Source organism: Pristis pectinata, chromosome 8 (assembly GCF_009764475.1).
Source record: "Pristis pectinata isolate sPriPec2 chromosome 8, sPriPec2.1.pri, whole genome shotgun sequence".
NCBI classification, from domain to species: domain Eukaryota; kingdom Metazoa; phylum Chordata; class Chondrichthyes; order Rhinopristiformes; family Pristidae; genus Pristis; species Pristis pectinata.
Genome location: NC_067412.1, coordinates 28920111 through 28945698, shown reverse-complemented (window position 1 = coordinate 28945698; position 25588 = coordinate 28920111). Strand labels below are relative to the sequence as shown.

The 25588-nt window shown below is 38.8% G+C and overlaps 1 protein-coding gene across 1 annotated transcript in view; it reads right to left on the bottom strand.

The window, feature by feature from the left end:
• narfl (nuclear prelamin A recognition factor-like) overlaps window positions 1-25588 on the bottom strand; it is a 40983-nt gene that overhangs the window by 5841 nt on the left and 9554 nt on the right. Inside the window, exons 5-9 of the mRNA XM_052022148.1 lie at window positions 23860-23994; window positions 20065-20183; window positions 17669-17798; window positions 15153-15225; window positions 3553-3690 (exon numbers count right to left, since the gene is read on the bottom strand). Of these exons, the coding sequence (XP_051878108.1) occupies window positions 3553-3690; window positions 15153-15225; window positions 17669-17798; window positions 20065-20183; window positions 23860-23994 (595 nt within the window). The remainder of the gene's footprint in view (window positions 1-3552; window positions 3691-15152; window positions 15226-17668; window positions 17799-20064; window positions 20184-23859; window positions 23995-25588) is intronic.

Sequence of the window (25588 nt, the reverse complement as noted above, 5' to 3'; positions counted from 1 at the left end):
AGATTTCCTTAGCTCTCACCTTTGGCTATTGAGGTCCACTATGCCTAAGTGAGCAAGAGTGCATGGTGATGGGGCAAGAGAAGGAAGGTACTGAAATATTTAGCAAGTATATTTTCCATTCTTTTTCTAGTTATTCCACGATTAACACAAAAAATTAGTATGTTAATTTTTGATCACATTAATCACAAGGGTTAATGGTGGTAAATTGACACCCCTATTGATCAGTACAGTAAAAATTTTTAATCATTAGATTCTTTTAATTCAATGCTGTTGTCATTATAGAATCATAGATTTGTACAGCACAGAAATGGGCCCTTCAGCCCACCACGTCCATGCCAACGTTTTTGCCCATTTACACCAATCCCATTAGCCCACACTTGTTCTGTATACTTCTATGCCTTGTCTATTTAACTGCCTGTCTAGATACCTCTTAAACATAGTGATTGCACCTGATTCCACCACCTCCTCTGGCAGCAAGTTCCAGATAGCAACCACTCTCAGTGTAAAACTTTCCCCTCAAATACCCTTTAAAATGCCTTCCTCTCACCTTAAACCTATGTTTTCTTGTTTTTGATATCCCTGCCATCGGAAAAAGATTCTGACCATCTACATTATCTATGCCCCTTCTAAGTTTATATAGTTCTATCAGTTCATCTTTCAGCCTCCTACACTTCAGGGTAAACATACCCAGCCTATCCAATCTCTCCCAATCCAGGCAACATCTTGGTGAAGCAAAAAACAGAACATTGGAGGAACGCAGCAGGTCAAGCAGCATCTACGGAGGCAAAAGGTGTAAGTCGATGTTTCGGGTTGAGACCCTGTATTGAGACTGTCCTGATCAGGGTCTTGACCTAAAACGCTGATGTAGAACTTTTGCTTCCACAGATGCTGCTTGACCCCCTGAGTTCCTCCAGTGTTCTGTTTTTTTTGTTCCAGATTGTTCCACATTTTAACCTAATTTTACTAGGCTGAGATATAGTTTACCAAAAAAAAAGACCAGAAAATATTGCTTGAGGTAAATTTATGTCAGAGCAGTGAGAAGCATTCAAAGAGGTGATAGAGAAGGTTCAAATTAAATATGCTCCCATTTAAAGAAAAGGGGAAACCGAAATTCGAGGGTTATACCAAAGGTAAAGCAAAAAAAAACAAAAGGTTATTACATATACCGAGAGCAGACTGCTGCAGAAAACTTGCAGGGTTATAGAAAGTACAGTGGTAAAATCAGAAAGGAAATTTGAAAGGCAAGAGGGTACATGGCAGATAAAAATCAAAGAAAAGCCCAAAATATTCAATAAATATTTTGAGGAAAAGAGAATAACAAAGGAAAGACAGGGTCTTACTTAACACCAAAATACTGGTCTGAATGTAGAGGTGGAAGACACACGTAAATTACTTTGCGCCTCTCTTCACTGAAGAATGATATGATATTGGGATTTGCATTAAAGAGGAAGAATGTGAATTACTGGAAAAGATTATCATGGAACAAAGGGCCTTGTTAGCTCCATTTCTCTCTCCACAGATGCTGAGTATTTTGCACATTACCTGTTTTATCATGGATAAACTGTATCCCAGGCTTTAAAAAGTAAGGGAGGAAACAGCCCGAGCTCGATCATTTGCCAACCCTTGGCTATAGGCATGATGCCAGAGGACTGGAAGATTACTGATGTTGTACTATTGTTCAGGAAGATAAAGGGATTGACTGACTAATGAGAGGCGAAGTCAGCCTGGCATTGATGGAGGGCAAATGGTTGGAAAAAACTGACAGAATTATCAACATGTAGAGGTACAAATTACTGAAGAAAAGTCAACGTAAGGGAAGGCTATGTCAGACACTAATGCATCATTTGTTGAACTTCTATCAGGCAGATTGAGCAGAAAGCAAAAGTTCACTGGAGCCAAAGGAAAGTGGCAAATTGCATTAAAAGTTGGCTCAGTGGCAGCCAGCAAAGGGTAATGGTCGATGGTAGTTTTAGTGACTGGAGGCAGTGGGGTTCTGCAAGGCTCAGTCTAGGTGTCTTGCTCTTCATGGTTTATCTAAATGACTGTACTTAAATGTAGGAGCCACAACTAAGCAACTTTTCCATAAAATCAAAATTGCAATTGTGGCTGATGGTGAAGAAGAAAATGGGAGGCTGCAGGAAGACATCAATGGACTGGTTCAGTTGGCACAAAGATGGCAAGTGGAACTTAATTTGGAGAAGTGCGAGATCATGTATTTTGACAAACAAGGCAAGGAAGAACATGACAAGTAGTAGAATACTAAGTATTATTAATACTTAAGGCATTCTTGGAGTCCATGTCCACAGGTCCCTGAAGATAATAGGATAGATAGATAAGGTGGTTATAAAAGCAAAGAGGATATTGGACATAACAAAGAATGAATGTGTCCTTGGGGCTGAGATGGTTTGACCACTGACCTTTGATTATTGGAATAAATGGTCAACCAACTAGTTTCTGGGATGCTGACAGTGCCATTCTTGAAAATTAACAGCAGCTCAGTGTGAGAGGTGAAATTCTCAAAGGAGTCCTCAGTGGTGTCATTTTCTGGTTACAGTCTGAAACACGAAGCTAGCTATAGTTCAAATTGGCACTCATTCAAGCAAAAGCAGAGATGTCACACTGGATTTGTATGTAACACTAGATAGCCCACAAGACTACTGGTCACCACACTGAAGGAAGGATGTGATAACACTAGAAAGGGTGTAGAGGAAATTTATTGAAGGTGTTGCCAAGACTGGAAAATTATAGTTACGTGGAGAGACTGGCTAAGCTGGGCTTGTTTTCTTTGGAACAAAGCAGCAGAGGGGAGATTTAATTGAGGTGTATAAAATTATGAGAGTCCCAGACAGGATGAACACGAAGGATTCATTTCCCTTAGCAGACAGGCCAACAATTAGGAGGCACAGACACAAGTTAATTGGTAGCAGGAATAGAAGGGAATTGAGGAAAGTATTTTCACTCCAAGAGTAATGCGAGTCTGGAACTCGCTGGCTGCAAGTGTGCAAGTAGAAGATCTCACCGCATTCTAAAAGTACCTGGATGTGTACTTTTGCCATAACCTACTGACCAAGAAATGGGAGTCAGCTCAATCTAAAATGATACTATTTGGCTGGCACAAACATCTTCTGTGATGTAAATTTCTATGATTAATTCAGTAATGTGATCACTTGAAGGCTTAAATCTGCTTCATTCTGTTTAATTCTGCTCATTTCTGAACAATTAATATTCACAAAATAACACAATAGCAAAAGTTGTATAAATGGTTTCCTTTGGTCTGATCCTGGTAGCTTGGTCCAACACAAGCTGTATTTTTGGCTTTTAGACCCATTGTAGCTGAGCAAAATCCTGCCTTCATCTAATATTCACAGATGAGCACTTAAAGCACATACAGTTCACATAGAACACTGGCTAATTATCTCCGTACTGGCCATGAAGCTCTAAGGCTGAATTGAGTCAATGAATGAACAAGTGAATGATAGGGAAAAATCATATCTTCCCATTTTAATGAGTAAAACAAGGAAAGTAAATTTCAGAACTTAGGAAATCACCTACCTGAGTGTTTTATAGACAATCTCATGTACTTCAATTCCAAACAGCTCCCTGGAAGCATATTTGAAAATATGTTCCAGGTATCCACCAGAACCCCCACCAGAATGACCAACAACTTCACCTTCTGCGTCATTACTGAATCTAGAAGATAAATTATATTGACATGAGTTCCCAAATTCTTGATGAATCAAACACAAAAGATATAAAAATGATAGTGGTTCAAATTAATAGGTCATCATTTTTCTATCAGCAATGGAGGTTTTACTTTATTCTAGAATACCTTCAACACCTCTTTTCCAGTTATGACAAAGGTTCTTCAACCTGAAACTTTAATTGCATCTCTTTCAACAGATATTGGCTTAACTTCTGTGAATTTCCAGTTTTTGGTTGCACTTATTATTTAAAAAATAAGTATCACGGACATAGCAAAGACTATTGTCAGTGTCTTTAACATGACCAAAATTACTATGTTTCTCAAGTGGTCTTTGGAAGTGATTTGGATTGCAAATTTGGCCCTTCTTGCAAAAAGTGTTAAATACCATGGTATTGAGACAACATGAATGTGCCACAATGAAAACCCTATTAAAAAAGGCTGGTAAGGGAAACAAAAAATTAGGATTTGTGCAGTTCAACATGTTCTTCCTTGGGTAGTGTTAGTATCTCATATGCAATAACATCTGTAAAAACAGAGGAAGAGGACTAGGGTACGATAATGATCAGAATCAGGTTTATTATCACTGATCTCTGTTGTGAAATTTGTTGTTTTGTGGCAGTAGTACATTGCAAGATATAAAGATCAGTACAAGTTGCAAAAATAAATAAATAGTGCAAAAGAGGAATAACGAGGTAGTGTTCATGGTTCATGGACCGTTCAGAAATCTGATGGCGGAGGGTAAGATGCTGTTCCTAAAACATTGAGTGTGGGTCTTCAGGCTCCTGTACCTTCTCCCCGATGGTAGTAACGCGAAGAGGGCATGTCCCAGATGGTGAGGGTCCTTAATGATGGATACCACCTTCTTGAGGGACCGCCCCTTGAAGATGTCCTTGATGGTGTGGAAGGTTGTGTCCATGATGGAGCTGGCTGAGTCTACAACCCTCTGCAGCCTCTTTTAATCCTGCACATTGGAGCCTCCATACCAGGAGGTGATGCAACCAGTCAAAATGCTCTCCACCATACATCTCTAAAAATGTTCAAGAGTTTGTGGTGACATACTGAATCTCCTCAAACTCCTAATGAAGTAGAGCCACTGGTGTGCTGCCTTCGTGATTGCATCAACGTGTTGGGCCCAAAATAGATCCTCTGAGATGTTGACGACCAGGAACTTGAAGCTGCTCACCCTTTCCACCACTGACCCCTCAATGAGGGCTGGTGTGTGTTCTCCCGACTTCCCCTTCCTGAAGTCCACAATCAATTCCTTGGTCTTGCTGACATTGAGTGCTAGGTTGTTGTTGTGACACCACTCAACCAGCCGATCTATCTCACTTCTGTATGCCTCCTCATCTCCATCTGAGATTCTGCCAACAACAGTGGTGTTGTTCATAAATGGCATTTGAGCTGTGTCTAGCCACACAGTCATGAGTGTAGAGAGAGTAGAGTAGTGGGCTAAGCACATATCCTTGAGGTGCGCCTGTGTTCATGGTGGTTTAGTCCATGATGTTTAATATGCAACATGGATAAAAACTGTAAACATTTCTTTTCTTATGCTAAGATCCCACAGAAGGATAAAATGATTTATATTTGAACACTTATCTTTTATTTAATCAAATACTAAAAATTACTAAATGTAATCAAGCAATCTGTAAAAGTCCCTGGGAATATCCATTATGTCAATACAGAGTGCTCATTACTTTGATGAAGAATGTCTACATTTGGAAAAGCTATATAAACTACTAGCATGCACATAAATATGGCACTTTAGTTTTGATACATAATTTGATGTTGTTAATTGCTCAGCATGTTGTTGAAGGCATACATTAAATGATCAATCTTTGATCCACATAGACTGCATGTTAGTTGTAACTGGTTAATCCTTCATGGCCCGCATAACTAATAGCAGCTCGTAACTAGTATGTTATTTTGTTAAAACAATTAGTGGATGCTTTGTAGAAATTATAAATTGTAACTGAGGTGCCAGGTTTCATTTTAACACCAGTGCTCATATCCTGTGGCCACCCCAAGCCCCCTATGGATTTAAATAGATGGATAATTTAACAGTTTAAAAAAAAGACAAATTTGAACTTCACTATTAGACCCAGCTTTCAAAAAAAGAATGTAGAATTAGGTCCATTTATTTTGAATCTTTAAATTCAGTTTGTTATCTAACTGTAAACTGATAGGAGCATGTTCAAAATATTGTATTAGATTTCAGTTTGTTTCCAAAGTTAATTTTTAGCAAGGGTTTGAAGTCCCTCTAGGTATCAAAAGCATTATGAATCAATTACAAACATGCAAAGTCTTTACAAACAGACATTTTCAAAATATTATTGCCCCAAGGACATAAATACCTTTTGTAAAAGCTATCTTTAGCTTTAGCTGTCTTGTTTACAGGAAGGCTGTAATGCTAATAGCTGTGTCTCAAATCACGTAGCTATGCGGAAATTGTTCTCATCAATAAAAGAACTAGACAGGTCTGATCCGATAAAAGCAGAGTTTGGCATTTGGGCTGCTATCCCAGCCAAGTTTAGTGACATTTGCTTACCTTCCTACAAACAAATCAAGATAGCTGAATTGATATTAAGAGCAATTTAGAAACAAGACCTTAGATTTTTGGTTTATATAAAAAAAATTCTTAAACTATTCCTTAGCTTCTGTCAAGTAATCATTGCTGATATTAATCAACTCCATCAGCTATTAAAAATTCTCCCTGGCCACAAGAGATTTGAAGCCATAAATAAAGAACCTTTAATTAAATAGGCAAGCAAAGTTAAACATCTCAATGAAGACTGAGCAAACACTTAGAATAACAATGTTAAGTGAATACAGGCGACACCCGTGTTGCGGGGGTGGGTGGTTGCATTCCTAGAAAACAGTCTGTATCATGGTTTTCTGCAACATAAAGATGCCTCATCAGAACATGGGTCAAGAAGTGCAAGTTGAAAAAAATAAATGTTGCGTTTCTTTATTTAATTTTTTTCACATAAGATTCTGCATCAGCAAATTTTATTCCCTATCTCAGTTTTTTGGGGTAGAGATTTGAACTTCTTTTACCCTAAGGCCATAATGCGGGGGTCGCATGTATGTTGCAGCATGATGGAGCAGGATGAGGATAGGTACAGGACTCAGTAGTGACCCAGTAAATGTAGAGAGTCGAGTTAACCTGGGCTTCTGCAAGATTTTTCCAACCAAGTAACAAACAGGTTTCAGTCCAGTAAAATCCCTGGCATCCAGCAACTGTGATGTAATCAAGTGTGCCGAGTAGCTAATCATACTAAAGATTCTCACAATTAGGAAACCAAGATGCATTTTATGTTAACTTTTTAAAGACTGCAGAGTTCTAAAGAAAAGAACAGGCATGTATGTTTAAAGTGAACTGTAAAATGTCATTACTAACCTATTTTTTAAAAATCCCTTATTTAGAAATACTCAAGTTAGAGAACTAAAATTCCACATAATTTTTTTTTAAATGGCTGACTGCATACATTAAATTGTGCGCATCATTAATAACTTGGGTAACTAACTGTAAGATTTTCAGGGTATTTTAATGTAGCGGGACTAGTTAATTTGTCCACAAAAAGCAAGACAAACCCGGTTTGACTAACTACTGTCCAGTCTACTCTCAATCAACAACATAATGAAAAGAGTCATCAATAGTGCTTCAGTAGTGCTATTAAGATTCACATACTCGCCAATAACCTGCTCACCAATGCCCAGTTTCAATTTCGCCAGGACTACTCGACAACAGAAGTAATTACAACACTGGTCCAGATATAGACCAAAGAGCTAAATTCCAGAGAATGAAATGACAGTGTCTGACCCCAATATCAAGACAACATTCGATTGAGTATGGCATCAAGGAACTCTGGTAAAACTGAAGTCATACCCTACACAGAGCAGTATGGTTGGAGATTAATCATCCCTGCCCCAGAACATGCTTCATTAATTTCTTCCACCATAAGTTCAGAAGTGGGGATGATTGCTGGTGATAGCATGATGTTCAATTCCATTCACAATTCCTCAGCATATTAAGCATTCCATGCCTACAGGTGGCAAGACCTGGACACTCAGGCATTGGCAATAAGTGGCAAGTAACATTTGCTCCATAGCAATGCCAGGTATCTCCTACAAGAGAGTCCAGCTACCAAACCCTTCATATACAATGGCAATTCCATTGCTCAGCCATTCACCATCATTATCATGGGGTCAACAATGACCAGAAACTGAACAAACCACATGCTGTAGCTATGTGATTAGGTCAGATGTTGGGCATCCTGCAATAGATGACTCACCACCTATAAGGCACAAGTGAGGAGTGTGATGGAACATTTTCTACAGGCCTGATGAATGTAGCTCCAACAGGCCAGATACAGGACAAAGCAGCTGCTTGACTGGCTCCCCATCAACCATCCTAAACATTCAGTCTCCGTCACCCTCACACTGTGTTGCAAAATGTACTGTAGTTACTTACTTAGGCTACTCCAATGACCTTCTAAATCTGTTACCATAGCTGCTAAAAAGAACAAAGAGCAGCAGATGCTTGGGAATCAGAATCAGAATTATTAAAACTGACATATATCGTGAAATTTGTTGTTTTGTACGCCAACTTAACCTGGATACTTTCCTTCTTCATAGCTATGTTTAAATCCTGGAACTGCTGAGCCAAAAATGGTTGTGGAAGTGAAGGAAAACAAATAAAACTGCAGATGCTGGAATATGGAACAAAAACAAGAATGCTGAAAAACTTAGCCAGTCAAGCAGCGTCCACAGAAAGAGAAACCAGTTAACATTTCAGGTTGAAGACCCATCACCAGAAAAACTGCTGTGGTTCAAGAAGATGGCTTACAAACATTTGCTCAAGAGTTCCTGGGGATGGGCACTAAATGCTGGCCTGGCAAGCAATACCCACATCCTGAAAAATGAATTAAAATGAATGTTAATATTTTCAAGCTGACTGCACTGGAGAAGTCTGCAGTCCTTGTAGGCATATTGAATCACTGACGACAACTTTGGGATTTCCTCATTAAGCTATAAGAACATAAGAAACAGAAGTGGGCATAGGCCATTTGGTCCCTCAAACCTGCTTTGCTATCAAAATGATCAAGGTTGATCTTCTTTCTTAATACCATTTTCCTGCTCCATCCCCATGTTTCTTGATTTCATTAATATTCAGAAATATAAGTTTCCACAGCCCTCTCGGCTGGTGAATTCCAAAGGCTTATCACACTTTGAATGAAGAAACTTCTGCTTATTTTTTATCTAAATGGTCTAAGCCTTATTTTGAGACTGTGTCCCCCTAGTTCTAGGCTCCTCAACCAGGGGAAACATCTACCCTGTCGAGCGTGAAATGTGTACATTTCAATAAGGTAATCTCTCGTTCCTCTAACCTCTAGAGACTAGAGGTGGCTAGGGCTCCATGCCTCCTCATTACACCTGCCATCCCAGGAACATACGAACCTGGAAGTCTCTGACCCCAAGGGTGCTGAAGGCCAGATCATTAAATATATTTAAGATGAAGATAAATTTTTGAAAGATCTAGAAATTGAGGGTTATAGGGAACTTGAACAGAAGACAAGTTGAAGCCAGCATCAATCAGTCACAATCAGATTGAATGGTGGGGAAAGCTTGAGGAGGGCGATGGCTGACTCCTGCTCCTGTTTCCTTGTGCTCTTGTGCGCCAGGTGAAGCTTCATTATACTCCTTCTATAGCAAATATCTCCCTTCCTAGGTAAGATGACCAAAATTGTATATATAATCCAGGTATGGTCTCACCAAGGTCCAATACAAATATATTAATACAAATGTATTAAGATCCACACGTGAAAAGCGTGAGGTCACTTCAGTTGCATGAGTTACGTCAACAAACACTTGTAGCTTTCCTGTCAATCTTCCTCAAAATCCAGTTGGTGCTTAACTGCTCTCACCCAGAGTGGTGGGCCGTCTAAAAAAAATGGAGGCAATGGTGGGGACAATAGGGGAAGTGGTCATGTGGCAGAGCCGTTTGTTGTTAATGCACATGTGGAACCCTGATGTAACATTACCAGATGCCAATGGTAGGCAATATGAAGGTGTGAAATCAAAGGGAACAGTTAGGAATAGTCCCAGGCAAATGAGTGAGGAATGATTCCAGGTGCAGTGATCTAAAGCAAGAACACAAACTCAGTGTAGAAGTTTCTGTAGCTTTGATTGATCCAAGTGAGAGCAGTCCAATTTGGCTGGACAACTGAATAAAAGTCTGGAGACGAATAGTGTAGTTAACCACACTATAGATTGCAAACAGGTCAACTATGGTGTACACCATGGTTCCAATCAACAGCTGACATCTGTGACTCCTAAGGGCTATGTTGGTGTTGTAATACTGCAAAAGCTGGATTTGAGGTTCAAAAATGAATTTGCAGAAAAAAAATGGGCATAGTATTGAGAGGTATCATAACATTCAACAACAGAAGAAACAGACATCAGAGATGAGGTGAGAGAGACGAGAAAAGGCCTGATGATGCTGTAATGTCAAAGAATTTCAATTTAAGAATTTCAAAGATAATTTAAAATACAAAATTAGGTTCAAGGTTGTGAATTTTCAAGACTTTAATAAGTTCAGTTTCCTTCCCCTTTTCCCCATCCCAAGGGATTTCAGGAATCCATAATGTCCTATTCTTGTTATTCAGTTCACTATACTATCATGTAGTTGTTCCAAGTGGACAACTGTAAAATATTTGGGACCATCCAGATTAAGAAATAGATTCCTTAATTGTACAGATAAAAGAGAAACCTTGGTTTATAAACTACATTTAAATTAAAATTCATAGTATCTAACTCTTAAGTGAAGAATTTATTTGTTGTATAATTTGGCAGTTGTATCATACTTCACGAGCACACTCCCTTTCCTTTAGTATCCACCTCACCATCTGGGCTCTTCACTGTAAACGGCAATACAGGAGCCACACTTCATTAATTCCAGGAAGTCCTTAGCTTCCTCCTCCCCAATACTGTAAACAGTTCCAATGATGCAGCTGTAAAAAAGAACTTTCATGCATGCTGGTTAATTTTCATGCTGTTTAATTTTCAAACTTTCATGCATGCCATATGTTTAATCTAAAACTGGAACTTTTATTCTAGACAGAAATTCTTCCAAAGATTGTTGGTTTAGTGCTGTTATTCAGAAATTAAGTAATCTATTTCCTTAACGGGGAGCACCAAATTCACCCACCCTGTCTTCAGAGTCACTGGTGTGACAGATAACAGAACAATTGAATTCTGCTACTGCATTATTGCTGTCTAGGAGATGGAGTTAGTCCCCAATGGTTTCAGTTGACTCATTTCTCTGTTAATGTAGTAGTACATCCAGTTAAGCTGTAGGAACTCTGTCTTTGAATTAAAACAAAATTTTATTTATTTCCCATAAAAAGCTAACTGATAAATTCCCATTCATAAAATATAGCCGTGCAAAGAATCAATCTAAAATATCAGCCACTGCAGAATATTTTTATTTCATGTGAAAATTAATGCCTTTGAATCGTTTACTCAACATAAAAATTACGATAATATAACTATTATATATTTCTTGATATTTATAATAATTTGGATAGTTTCTGTAACAATTTTATTGATGGAATAAAAACAAGTGCACTTCTGCAGTGATCGTCTTTTACACTAAACTTCTACAGCTGAATTCAAGTCAAATAAGCTTATGATTCTCTCTTGAGCTGCACCTGCCTGTGTGGAGTGTTCACTAATGCTCAGGATTGTAAACATGAGATATTGATCAGGGAACCTATTTAAACCAGTCTCCAGCTTAGCATTCCTCCATTGCATCACTTCCAGCGAAAAATAAATACTTTTGAGACACTACACCCATAGCCTGGCGTTTCTCCAACAATTTATGAGCTGGAAAGGCGTAATGGTGGCATCTTGTCTGCCATACATCATTAACTTCAGGAAGCTGGAAAAAGCCTCTGTACAAATATCAAAATATCTGGGCAATCTATCTAAAGAAGCCAAGTTTGTTTTTTTTGTACTGCTAACGCCAAGATGCAATGTTTATTTTTTACACAGCAAATTGTTTAGTCTTGGTTGGAAAACTCTACAATCAGGTCGCATCTTTAGCAAAATGTATTATTTACCTGCATTACCTATTACATCTGTGATGTCACAGTGATAAGGATTTCCAAAGTAATTAAGTATGCTGCTTTTGATGTCAAGTTACTTTACAGGTTCCCCTCATATGGCTTACAGTGTGAATATGTATCATGAAGAAAACAAAAACCTGAAGACGCCTGGAAATCGGAAAAGAAAACATAATGCTGGAAACACTCAGCAGGTCAGGCAGCATCTGTGCAAAGAGAAATAGAGTTAACGTTTCAGGTCCTTCTTAGGAACTGGGAAAGATATATAAAAAATAATTTGCAGAAAAGATGCAGCAAGGATGGATAAGATAAAGGAAATATCTGTGATAGGGCGAGACCAGTTCAAATGGGCGATTATCTTTTCTGCAAGCAACAAGGCTGTGAGACATGCCCAGCAGACCCGCTGTACTAATGAAGAGTACTAATGGGCTGAAAAGTCACAGAAGGATGACTTACAGCAGAAATGGCCAGTTCTGATCCAGACAGAAAATGCAAGTTACCTGATGTTAGAGAATTCAATATTGAGTCTGGAAGAACATGCCAGAAGGAAAATGAGGTATTTTTTCCCTCACTTGTGTTTGGATTCATTGTAACAGTGTGGGAGGCTACAGACAGAGACACCCAAAGTGGGAGTGGGTTGGAAAATTAAAGTGACAGGCAACAGGAAGCTTGGGGTGATCTTGAGGACGGAACACAGGTGCACTTCAAAGTATTCACCCAATCTGTGTTTGTTTTTCCTGACACTGGGGAGACCATGTTTTGAACACCAAATGTAGCACACTAGATTGGAAAAAGTGCAAGTGAATCGCTGCTTCATCTGGACCGACTGTTTGAGTTCCTGGCTGGTGGGAAGTCAAGAGGTGAAAGGAAAGTGCATCTCCTGCAGTTGCACGGGGAAGTACTGTAAGATGGGAAGTGGTTGGTGGCTCTCCCCCACTCACAGATAGTCCTTCTACCTGCTCTACAACCCAAAATTACCATTTTCTTTCTAAATCTCCTTTGCAGTTCTGATGAAGGATCTCTGACCTGAAACATTACCCCTCTCTTCACACAGCAGCATAGTGGTTAGCATAATGCTTTACAGCGCCAGCGACCCGGGTTCAAATCTGGCCACTGTCTGTAAGGAGTTTGTACGTTCTCCCCATGTCTGCGTGGGTTTCCTCTGGGTGCTCTGGTTTCCTCCCACATTCCAAAAGACGTACAGGTTAGGAAGTTGTGGGCATGCTATGTTGGCGCCAGAAGCATGGCAACGCTTGTGGGCTGCCCCCCAAATCACTACGCAAGAAGATGTATTTCACTGTGTGTTTTGATGTACGTGTGACTAATAAAGAAATCTTATCTTATGCTGCCTGACCTACTGAGTGTTTCCAGCATTTTCTAGTTTTGTTTTGTAACAAAGAAATTTGATTTCAATCTAGCCACAAGGAGTTACAATCACATTTCTTTCATGCTTCTGCACCATACAGGCCATCCCCAGGTTACTATTGGGTTCCACTTTTACAGATGTCCACAAGTCAAAAATCACTTGATACAGTAACCATAATGAATGGTGTTGATGAGAGTCAATTAACATGAACATTTATTTACCGCCTTCCCCTGCCTAGTTACAATGGAACAGAATCAGGATGTCCCATGCTCCATGGTTGGTATTGATGGTCTTTAAGTATCAGTGGAATTTATATTGTTTTATGGAGTATTATTGTACAAGTATCAATAGAAGCAATTGCTTGTCAATTTCCAAAGCAACTCTCTTAAGCAGCCTCCTGCGGTGAAACCGGCAGCCTGTGTTCTTAAGAGACAATGGTGCCTGAATGCTTCAGGGAGGTTACATGTAAGCAGGTTTTTTTTAAATTCAAGACTGGTTCTTGTTTGAATTTAATAATACTTAAGGGAGCTCATTCATATGTACAGGTGTCCATAAGTAGGCCGCTCATAGCCCAAGGAGGGCATGTATTGTTTTCATGTTTATCGCACCTATTAATATTTTAAATAGTATCTAACTCAAACTCTTAACTCTATAGATTTTATTACTCTAAATGCTAGCTTGCCTCAATCTCTTTACAGCTTTTCTGCAGGAACTCAATACCCACTTCCTTCATCTTTTTAACTAAGTCATGAGCCTCCCATTTACAATCCCATTCTGACTCTTCATCTTTGCTGTAGCTCCTGATTTTTAGATGCCTACCACCACCATCTGCTTCACTCCTGGAAATAACAGTTCTTTCTTTGCATACATCAGGCATCATGCCACGTGAACTGATCTCTCTAAAACCAGACACTGTTGCCCTGAGAATTAAGCTGCCAACAAATGTAGAAATACTGAAGGGTCATATCTCAACAAAGAATAGCAAAAAGGTAAAAGACCTGGAATCACAAGTCTTTGTAATAAAGCAATCCTAGCTTTCCTAATCTCAGAGCTTTGCACTACTTAGTGTTAATATTTCTCGTAATTTTAACAAGGCAAATTAATGATTTGATTATTAAGGCCAATTTTGGTTTGTGGAGAATGCTCCTTCCTTTAAAGGAGGTTATGACCTTCCCCTTCACCTTTCTTTCCTTCCTTCGAGCTTTTACTTCCTCCTTCCTTTGGCTATCTGATTTTCCTGTATCTGGATATACTAACCAGTGGCATCACATTTGCTGCCACTCCTGCTGCCTCCAAAGGTTTTCTCTCTATTCTCCACCAAACCCTCTACCATCACTCACCTTTTACACAGCCTTTAATATTACCATATCTTATAACTTCCATTAACTTCCTATATTCCACTTCTACTTTCCTCTTGCCAACACTGTTCTAACTACTTTTGTCTACTAATTTCTTGACCTTTCTTCAGTTCTGCTTCAATTATTCCCCTCTCTCTAATTTTACTCAGTGCTAAGTATTAGAATGCAATGTCAAAGATTAATAAATACACCCGGCAAATCAGGTTAACTTTTTTATTAAATGTCTTGAAATGAGAAAATGGCACATTGTGCTGAGGATTAATAAACACTATTGTGATTAGCAATTAGTTTGAATACCCAACCTAAATGCCACTTCTCTCAGCAGAGTCCTTGATGATCTTAATGTGAATTATGAAAACAAGACACATAGCCCAATGGTGAGGAGCACGGTATCACGTTCATGATAGACTCATTGAAATGAGGTCAGCACAGGTCACAATGCTTAAATGGGTTCAGTAGGTGGCTGACAAAGCACTATTAAAAAGTAAAACAGCTGTGAGGATTGTAAATTCAAAAAAGATTATAAACTTACATGAACAAATGATCAGAACTGAACCTAAAAGAGGCTCAAGTTCATCATATAAAGAAATATTTTGACTTACATTGCATCCAATGGTACAGGATCCACATTGACCAAAGAAAGTCCCTCTTGTTCCAACATCTTCAACACTTCACCTTCAAAATAGAGATTCCTTGATTAATATATCACTGACCAAAATCTTAAAATCAACAATCAAATGTCTATGGAAGACAGAGATATGATCTTGCCAGCAATGCCCAGAATCAAAAACCTAAATAAAATAACTTCAGTAATTCATTGGACTTGCCATGTAGACCCCTTCCTGTTTCATGATTCTCCATCACCTTCGATCACACAGCAAGCTCTGGTTTTGGCTCTCTCGTCTTTCCCCCTTGTCAGAACGTACCTAACCTGTACTTGAAACTTCTCTTTTAAGGTCACATAATATTCTGTTACTGTTTTACCTTTATTCTAATTAGATTCCCTCTCATCCTATTGAAGTTATTCTTCCGTAGCATGCCCACAGCTCCTAACCTGTACGTTTTTGGAATGTGGGAGGAAACTGGAGCACCCGGAGGAAACCGGAGCACCCGGAGGAAACCCACGCAGACATGGGGAGAACATATGTTATTAACCTAAACCATATGGACTCACTGTCCATTGTCGCCCAAGTATTCTCCCAATGAATACTTGTCGACTTGGCTCACCTCATACCCCAGAACCAGATCAGATAATTTTTTTTTTCCCTGTTTCACTGCACATACAGTGGTCATTCTCCTGAATACAATGCAGAAATTACTCCCTTTCTTTGCTATTAACTCTAATGTTAGCCAAATCAATATTGTGGTAACTGATGAGTCTAATATCACCACTCTATAGTTCTTGCACATCTGCAATTTTGCTGCATATATGTGGTAGCTTAAGGAACATCCAACTTAATGAATTCTGTACTTGACCCCTTCAAAGACATTTTCTCTCCTGTACAATAATAATTTTTCTTAAACATTACTACTTCATCATGTCCTTTCTATTCCTTCCTTACGTTATTCTGAACACCTTGTATCAAGGAATTTTAAGTTCCCACATCAGCCTTTTTTGAGCCATCTTTTTGCTATCATAATTTCATCATATATTTCCATGGCTACTTCTGTCTACAGCTCATCAAATGCATTCACCAAACCTTTTTATACATGCGCATTTAATGAATTCTAAGCCCAACTTGTCTCTCGTGTAGTTTCTCTTAGCTTGCTCCCACATAATACTGTACATTTTCCTATTCATTACTAATACTTATGTAACTGTACATCTCATCTTTCTTTTCTGCTTATTCAAACTGATGCTCTGCCAATTCAAGTGCTCTCCAAACACAATGGTGAACCTTCCTGCAAAGACATTGATCCCAATGTTGCTGAGGTGCAAACTGTCCATTTTGAATGGATGCCTCCTGCCACAGGAAAGCCTCGGAATCTGAAGTCCTCCCTCTTGGCACGTATTAATCTGCTTCATCTTCCTACTTCCATCCCCATCAGCATGAGACACTGGGACTACTATCTTCAAGGCCCTACTTTTTAAACTTCCTGCCCAGTTCATGAAAGTTTAACTGTTGGCCCTCAACTTCTACCCTCCTTATATTGTTAGTACTAGTGATCCACCATTTCTGGATCAGCCTCTTCCTCCACTAAAGCTCACAGAAGGCACGGTAGTGTAGTGGTTAGCGTTACGCTATTATAGCGCCAGCGACCTGGGTTCAATTCCTGCCGCTATCTGTGAGGATTTTGAACGTTCTCCCCATGTCTGCATGGATTTCCTCCGGGTGCTCTGGTTTCCTCCCGCATTCCAAAGATGTATGGGTGGGCATGCTATGTTGGCGCCAGAAGCATGGCGACACTTGCGGGCTACCCCCAGAACACTCTACGCAAAAAGATGCATTTCACTGTGTGTTTCGATGCATATGTGACAAATAAAGACATCTTATCTTATCTAAAAAAGATACTGCACTTCTGCCCATTACATCATTTACTCTGGCACCAGAAAGGCAACACATCATATGGGACTTGACTAATACACAGATACCCGTTTACAGATTACTTAGATACTTCCCATGTAGTCTGCTGTTCCGTGGTGCTACACTCCTTCAATGTATTGTCAGCACACCTGCATCTAATGCTAAGTACCATTTTGACAATAACACACATCTTGAAGATTCCTGGCTGATCAGAACTCTGTAGCTGCAAAGTGACCAATTCCTGGAATGTGTGAATTAAGAAACCCTCATCTCCCTTATGCTTATGAGTGAAACTGGCTATCAATTCAGATTAGAAATCCTAAACTTGAGCTGAATAATCATATTTGTACAGTTTGACTTTCAATCTGAAATATTCCCAGATTTTGACTGATTGATACTGCTTTAAGCATCAAACTGTGAATCCAACTCACGCAGAAGTTTCTTTTTTGGCTTAACCACACAGTATAATATTACAGACAAAGAAAAAGACAAAAGAGGCTGAGGGAGCAAAGAGATAATGAAGTAGGAAAAGAACAGTTGAAGCTTCAATGCCATTAAGCTTAACAAACAGCCCTGCTTTAGGCTTTCCTTACCTGAAGTAATTACACAGTCTACATCTCTTGTTTGGTATTCCTCGCTGAAGAAATCTTCCCTTGAAGCCTCTAATTTTTTATCATAACATGGCATCACTGTTACGTGATATATTTGATCTGGAGTCACATTCTAAGGGCAAAAGAATATAGTGCTCCTTAGTTTTACTACCTGCATAATTACTAATATTCCAATTAAATTTACATTTCATACTTGATTCAAATGAGAAATATTCAATACCCATTCCAATAAGGAATCATTTCAACTTAAAAATATATTTCCTTTTAAAGGAACGTAGAGCAGTAAACCTGTTCCAACATTTAATGAGATCATGAAAATCATCTTAATTAGATCATGCCCAATTTGTACCTCAACTCCATTTTCAATTTAAGCTCTTGCCAATATAAGTGGAATTGCAGAATCATTATGGCACAGGAGGCAGTCATTTCTGTCAGCTCAATGTGGAACAAACAGTTCCATTACCCTGCTCTTTCCTCTCAGCCCTGCAAATTATCTTTGCTCAAAGTGGCCATCCAAATACCTTTTGAAAACCCTGATTGATTCTATTTCCACCATCTTTACTGGCAGTAAGTTACAGATCACAACAGTTCTTGGTGTAAAATGTTTTCTCTCACATCTCCTTTCTATCTTTTGGCCTTCATTTAAATTGGTGTTCTCTGTCCCTTGAACCAGCCGCAAATTGGAACAGTTATATTGCATGACCCTGTTTAAAACTATCATGATCATCTGCATTTCTATCAAACCTTATCTTAACCTTCTTTGCCCTAAAGAGCTCTGGCATCTCCAGTTTAACTTTGTAATTGAAATCCCACATCACCAGAACCATTTGAAAAATCTTTTCTGCATCCTCTCTTGAATCTTTACATCTTTCCTAAATCGTGATAATGGAATAGAGTGCAATATTCCGCATGTGTCCTGGGCAGTGACCCATCATCCACGCCCTTCTAAGCAAATGTTCCAGATATCCTCAGTGCCCGTGTCTGTAAAACAACTTCCCAGTTCCAATCCAAATGGACCTAGGTTCAATTTCAAAATTATCCCCTCTTGTCCTGGATACACCTTATTGTTTTAAGAAATTTTAATAGGTTAGTCCTCAACCTTTTAATTTCAAGATAAATAAAAAGTGCTAATGTCAAAGGTCTATTTTCAATTGCAGAAGGAGACTCCAGCTATGAGCGTATCTTTATATAATCCCGTTTATGATATCTTTATCTAATCTCATTTATATCATTCCACTTTAAAAGTACATAACCTTCTGGGTAAGGGACACCACTTTCTTGTTAAGGTATACCATTGTGTGGCAGCAGCAGATGGTACACAAGGTCACTGACCTGAAATGGTCTCCCCCTCCACAATTGCTGCTTGGCCTGCTGAGTGTTTCCAGAATTTTTTGTTTTTAACTTCAGATTTCTGGAATCTTTCACTGGTGTTGTTACGTTTATTGATCTTTCCCTACTGTCATTATGTTTCTTTAGTTCATTTTTGCCCATGTTTAAGTTATGTATAATTTATGTTAATTTAAGTTTGTTAACTTATGTTTTCAATGTTTGTAATATACTGTGCTGCTGCTGTAAAGTGCTAATTTTCATGGCATTTAAACCCTGTGTATAAATGCCTGTGACAACAGTAAACTTGAACTTGATCTGCAGTACTTTGCTTTTGGACTGCAGGCATGCCAGACTTGCATGAGGAAAATGTACTAGCCTGAAGAAACAGCAATCATCAGGTCTCATCCAAGATGGCAAGCATTTAAAAGAACAAGCCCAATAGCATGTTTATTTTACTACCAGCTCCTTTGAATTAAAAGAACTACACTACTATTCTTTAATTTGACATTGGATCTGAATCCATTCTTTTCCAATTAGATGAATCTTTGCTGCCAGCATGCTGCATAAAATACTTGCGAACAGTATTAATTCAGCTCCTATTAGCTCTGTCCAGCTGAAGTGGATAACTGTTGGGTACTGCACTCAGAGTTAGAAGGGTCTCATTGGTGCATCTGATATGTCCTTCTCAGTTTAGGATTAAGGCATTTTATAGCAAACAAAAGGGGGCTTCATCCTTCATTCAGCCTACACTACCAACATGTTCCTAATGCTGAGGCCAATGTCCACCTACACTAAGAGTTGCACACATTTTTGGGCTTCTCTCATTTATCTCCACAACATAAAAAGAAACAACATCTACATCCCCGAATGAGATTTCAGTCCGAGGTACACAACTGAAGCAGGGAAAAGATGGGAAAATTCATATAATCCAATAAATTATATTATATATGGTTAAAATTTGGTTTATTTTACTCTACCTAAATCTTAATCAGCAGAATCTGTAAAAACAAAATGGTGCTCTGAATTTAGGAAATGGTATTATTGCTTACCTGCTGTTTTGCAAAGTAGTCCTTGACTAAAGAGCCCATCACCTGCTGTGGGGATTTTGTTGTACTGATATATGGAATAATGTAACTACCGTGGGTCTTTTCTGCATAACAAATCCAACCTGAAACACAGAGGAGTGCAATTGTAAATTAATATTCATGTTTAATTTTGTTGGGCCAAGCTTAAAAAGTCCCTGCCAAAGCAATTTAAAGGCACAAGATTTTTCAGAGGCTTTAATATAAAAAACACCATATTGATGCAAATATTTTTAAAATATTTTGTGCCAACAGCATGCCTGAACCTGCTTCGATATCTTGATCACAACATCCCAGGAAGACATTAAAAACATGAAAACAGTTGAGAACATGAACAGATGTGGCAGAGTGGAAGTAAAACAGGTTCCCAACAAAATCTTTTGTTGTGGCAATTAATTTTAAAAAAATGATAGCCACCTACACAAATTCTAATTTTTTTAATTTCAGATTTACAAAATTTACAGCTTTGAATCTTCAATGACTAATTGTCTGGGAAGGGGATAGTATTAAGCATTAACTGTCATCAGCAAAGTCTCACTTTTGAACCTAAAAAATGAGATAGTTGATGCATTGATTTTAATTTTCCAAAATTCCCTAGATTCAGTGAAGGTTTCATTAGATTGGAAAACACCAGATATAACTCCTTTATTCAGAAAGGGAGAAAGAAATCAGAACACTATAGGCCAGTTAACTTCGTATGTTAATCAAAGAAGATATTATTAAAAATGTTGTAACAGGGCACTTAGAAAATTTCATGGCAATCAAACAATGTTAACGTGCTTTTCCGAAAGGGAAATTATGTTTGACTAATTTACTGGAGTTCTTTGAAAAATTACATGTGCTGTGGATAAAGGAGAATCAATGGATGTACAAAGATTTCCAGAAGGCATTTGATAGAGTGCCACACCAAACATAATTGTGGAAAAATAACAATTTATGGTGCAGGAGGTAACATATTGACATGGATAGAAGATTGACTGGCTAATGAGAAATATAGTAGGCATAAGTGGGTCATTTTCTGGTTGGCAAGATGTAACGAGGCTGGTATGCTACAGGGATCAATGCAGGGGCCTCAACTTCTTCCCGTTATATAACTGACTTGGATGAAAACATCAAAGGCATGGTTGTTAAGTTTGCTGATGATATAAAGACAGGTAGGAAATAAGCTTTGAAGAAGACATAAGGAGACTCCAAAGGGTTGTAATAAGCTAACTGAGTAAGCAGTGATCTAGAAAATGCAGTGTCAAAGTTAAATTGTCCATGTTGGAAGGAAAAATTTAAAAATACGTTATATGAATGGTAAAAGACTGAAGGGTCTGAGATGCAGAAGGATCTGGCTGTCCTAGTACAAGATTTGCGAAAGACCAATGTGTGGGTACTACAAGTAATTAGGAAAGCTAACAGAACATCACTGTTTATTGTAAGGAAATTGAATGCAAAAGGGAGGTTATGCTTCAGCTATGGTGAAACTTCATCTGGGGAACTGTCAACAGTATTGGTCTCCCTATTTCAGTAAGGATGTTAAAGCACTGGAAGCAGTTCAGACATTTACATAGAAATGGGAGGCTATTATATGAAGAAATGTTGCACAGGCTATGCTTGCATCCACTGCAGTTTTGAAGAGTGAGAAGTGACTTGATTCTGAGAGGTCTTGACAGGGTGGATGTGCAGAGAACGATTCCTCTTATGATTGAATCTAGAATTAGTTACTGTCTAAAAATAAAGGGTCATCCACTTAAGGCAGAAATGAGGCAAAATCTTTTCTCTCAGAGGGTTGGCATTCTTTTGAATATTTTTTCAAAGAGCGGTGGAAACAGTATCTTTGAATATTTTTAAGGCAAAGGTAGAGGTAGATCGGTCCTTGATAAGGAAAAGTGTGAAAGGTTACCATAGGTAGATAGGAGTGCATTGTTGAGGTTACAATCAAATCAGCTTGAGTGGCATGTCTCCTAAATTGTATGTAAAATAATGGATATATATTGAGCATATGGCCTATCACATTTGCCCCATTACTCAATAAGATAATAACTGAACGTCTATTTATTCCATGTCCTTTCCCAAATTCTTCGATTCCCTTCTATGTCTCAAATATACTCACCAGAATGTACAAGCTCTTTGGGATAGAAAGTTCCAAATATCAGGAATAGGCAATTCAGCCACTTGCGTCTGCTTAGCCAATCAGAATAACATGGCTGACCTTTTAGTCAGCATGATTTTACTAATGTACTAATCCCATTTTACCATTGTACTAATCCCATATCTATTGATCCCTTCATATCCAAAGACTCATTATCCACTGAGTGAAGACATTTCTTCTCATCTCTGTGCTGAATGGTCAATCCCTTATTCTGAGATTGTGACTCTTGGTTCTAGATACCTCAGCCTGGAGAAACAGTGTCCCAAGTTTTAAAAAGTATTTTGTTTTTACAATTTTCCTATTCCATTAAACTCCAACTGCCAGTTTATCACCCAACCACTTAACCAGCCACAAACCAGTTTAAAGCCTCTTTGTGTTCAAGAGTTCAGTCTAATCCAGAGACACAACCATAAATTAGGTTGACACATTTGAAAAGTACTTACATAATTGTATATCAAGCTATGCGAAGTTCCCAAATGCACTCATATCTGGATTTAAAATATCCCACAATGCTGTTTGGAACAGCATAGGAATTCTGGTGGTCCAGAAAATATTAGTTCTTCAACAAAGTGATGAATCGGAGTACAGGAAGGAGATAGAGAGCTTAGTGGAATGGTGTCATGACAACAACCTTTACCTCAATGTCAACAAAACTAAAGAGCAGGTCATTGACTTCAGGAAAGGGGGCGGTGTACATACACCTGTCTACGTCAATGGTGCTGAGGTCGAGAGGGTTGACAGCTTCAAATTCCTACGAGTGAACATCACCAACAACCTGTCCTGGACAAACCACGTGGATGCCACGGCCAAGAAAGCTCACCAGCGCCTCTACTTCCTCAGGAGGCTAAAGAAATTTGGTTTGTCCCCTTTGACTCTCACCAACTTTTACCGATGCACCATAGAAAGCATCCTATCAGGATGTATCACAGCTTGGTACGGCAACTGCTCTGCCCAAGACCGCAAGAAGCTGCAGAGAGTTGTGGACACAGCCCAGCGCATCACGGACACCAGTCCCTCCTCCTTGGACTCTGTCTTTACTTCTCGTTGTCTTGGTGAAGCAGCTAGCATAATCAAAGACCCCACCCATCCGGGACATTCTCTCTTCTCTACTCTTCCATCGGGTAGAAGATACAGGTGCCTGAGGGCACGTACCACCAGACTTAAGGACAGCTTCTACCCCACTGTGATAAGACTATTGAACAGTTCCCTTATACAATGAGATGGACTATGACCTATGACCTCACGATCTACCTTGTTGTGACCTCGCACCTTATTGCACTGCACTTTCTCTGTAGCTGTGACACTTTACTCTGTAGTGTTATTTTTCTTTTACCTGTACTACATCAATGCACTCTGTACTAACCTGATGTAACTGCAATGTGTAATGAATTGACCTGTAAGATCAGTTTGTAAGACAAGTTTTTCACTGTACCGCGGTACAAGTGACAATAATAAACCAATACCAATACCATGAACCAAAGCTGGATTATTTGCCATTAGAGTATATTTGCTAAGGCGATATTGCCACCAAAATTCTGAGTGACATATTACAACAGTGACTACCTTTCTTCATTGTTTGTACTGAGCTTAAATCAAGACAAGTTCTTTTGTTTTATAATAAGTACCTGGACAAGCAGAGGCCAGCATTGGCAGGGCTTTGCTGTCATCCTTATGACTACGGAAACGCTGCACAAACTCACGCTGACTCTCTATCAAGCTGAAGTTTCTGGAGAAAGTGGTGTCGAACACATAATCAACGCCTGGGGATATGTTGAAGAAGCAGAGAAATAATATTTGGAGTAATTAAAATTTCAAGAATATGCTTTCAAACATAATCAAATATTTTTGTATCTGAATAAACTAACTTCAATATTATAACAGTTCAGTTATATTTCTTAAATACAAAATATTAAGACCACTGCACTTATACAATCACTTGTACAGGCCGTACCCGGGTAACAAATGGGTTCTGTTTTTACAGGCATCCTTAAGTCCATTTTATCCACAAGTTGGAAAACACACAAAAATCACTGGATATGGTAACCATACCTCCACAGTATTGTAATGAATGACATCAAAAGTGCATAAGACTGATAAGAAAGAACAATTACTAAAAGTGGAGGGAGAGAAGAAACTAGTTCTGCTGTTCATAGGAACGAAATTATGTACGTATGTCAGACTTCTGAATTTTATAATATTAATAATTTGTATGTAGAGGTCTCTGTCAGTTGGGGTTTCTTAACCCATGGACAGCCTGTATTCTACAATTAATGCACCCTCACCTACGTGGAAATGAATTGAAAACAATGGATTTTTTTTTAAATGGTAAAAGACGTAGGGGTTAGGAAGTTGTGGGCATGCTATGTTGGCAACAGAAATGTGGCAATACTTGCGGGCTGCCCCCAGAACACTCTACACAAAAGATGCATTTCACTGTGCATTTTGATGTACATGCGACTAATAAAGATATCTTAGATTGTCTAACAACTGATCATTAACTACTTAAAAAAAATCCCAATCTTCAAAACTACAAATTTCATAGTAGGGACGTCACAAAATGTCTTGGGAAAAATCACTGAAAAAAAATCTGCCTGAAAATTTCACAGCAATTGTCTAGTTGGTACTAGGCTGAAAATTTCAGTTACACAACACACTGAGAGTTGTACATCATTGTAGCTGAAAATGCCTGGTACTCCTTTCCACAGGCTTGTGTTGGGAGGTGGTGCCAGAGGTCATCAGATCCAGGGTGTGCTGTGATGGGATGCCCAATGCACGGGAACCCTACATTTGGTTGGAACACAGATCTATTACTTGGTATAATTGGGGAAAGAGATGAGTATTTTCTGGTGGGTGTCAGTGGGAGATGAAAGAAAAATGGACATCTGGTGCTGGGAGAGAATGTCTGTGTGTATCCAGGGTTAAAGGTGGGGAGGTTGCTATGTTAAAAGGGCCTAAAGATGAACACAAAAATTTGCTTACTGAACAGCTGCCTGGTCTAGTGTTCTTACCTGCCCAGACTGGTAAGAACACATTGCTCAAAAGCAGCCAATGACAGTGGCCCCACAGATCACATGATCTGAGTTCCCCTGCCATCTCCAAAAGGGAGTCCTGCATGGAGAATGATGTTATCTTGCATGCCCAAAGACAGAACTCGCAAGAATGAGAGGAAGTGCCTAATCAAATTTTCACTGATGCAAAATACATCAAAAATATATATTATCATGTTACGTTTTGGAAAATAAAATTTAATTGCATCACACTGAAAAAGGTTTCTTTGAATTTCTAGATAGTAATTCTTTGGATCTTTAGATTAAGCAGTAATTTAACTCCTCACAGTCTCAACTAAATTCCACT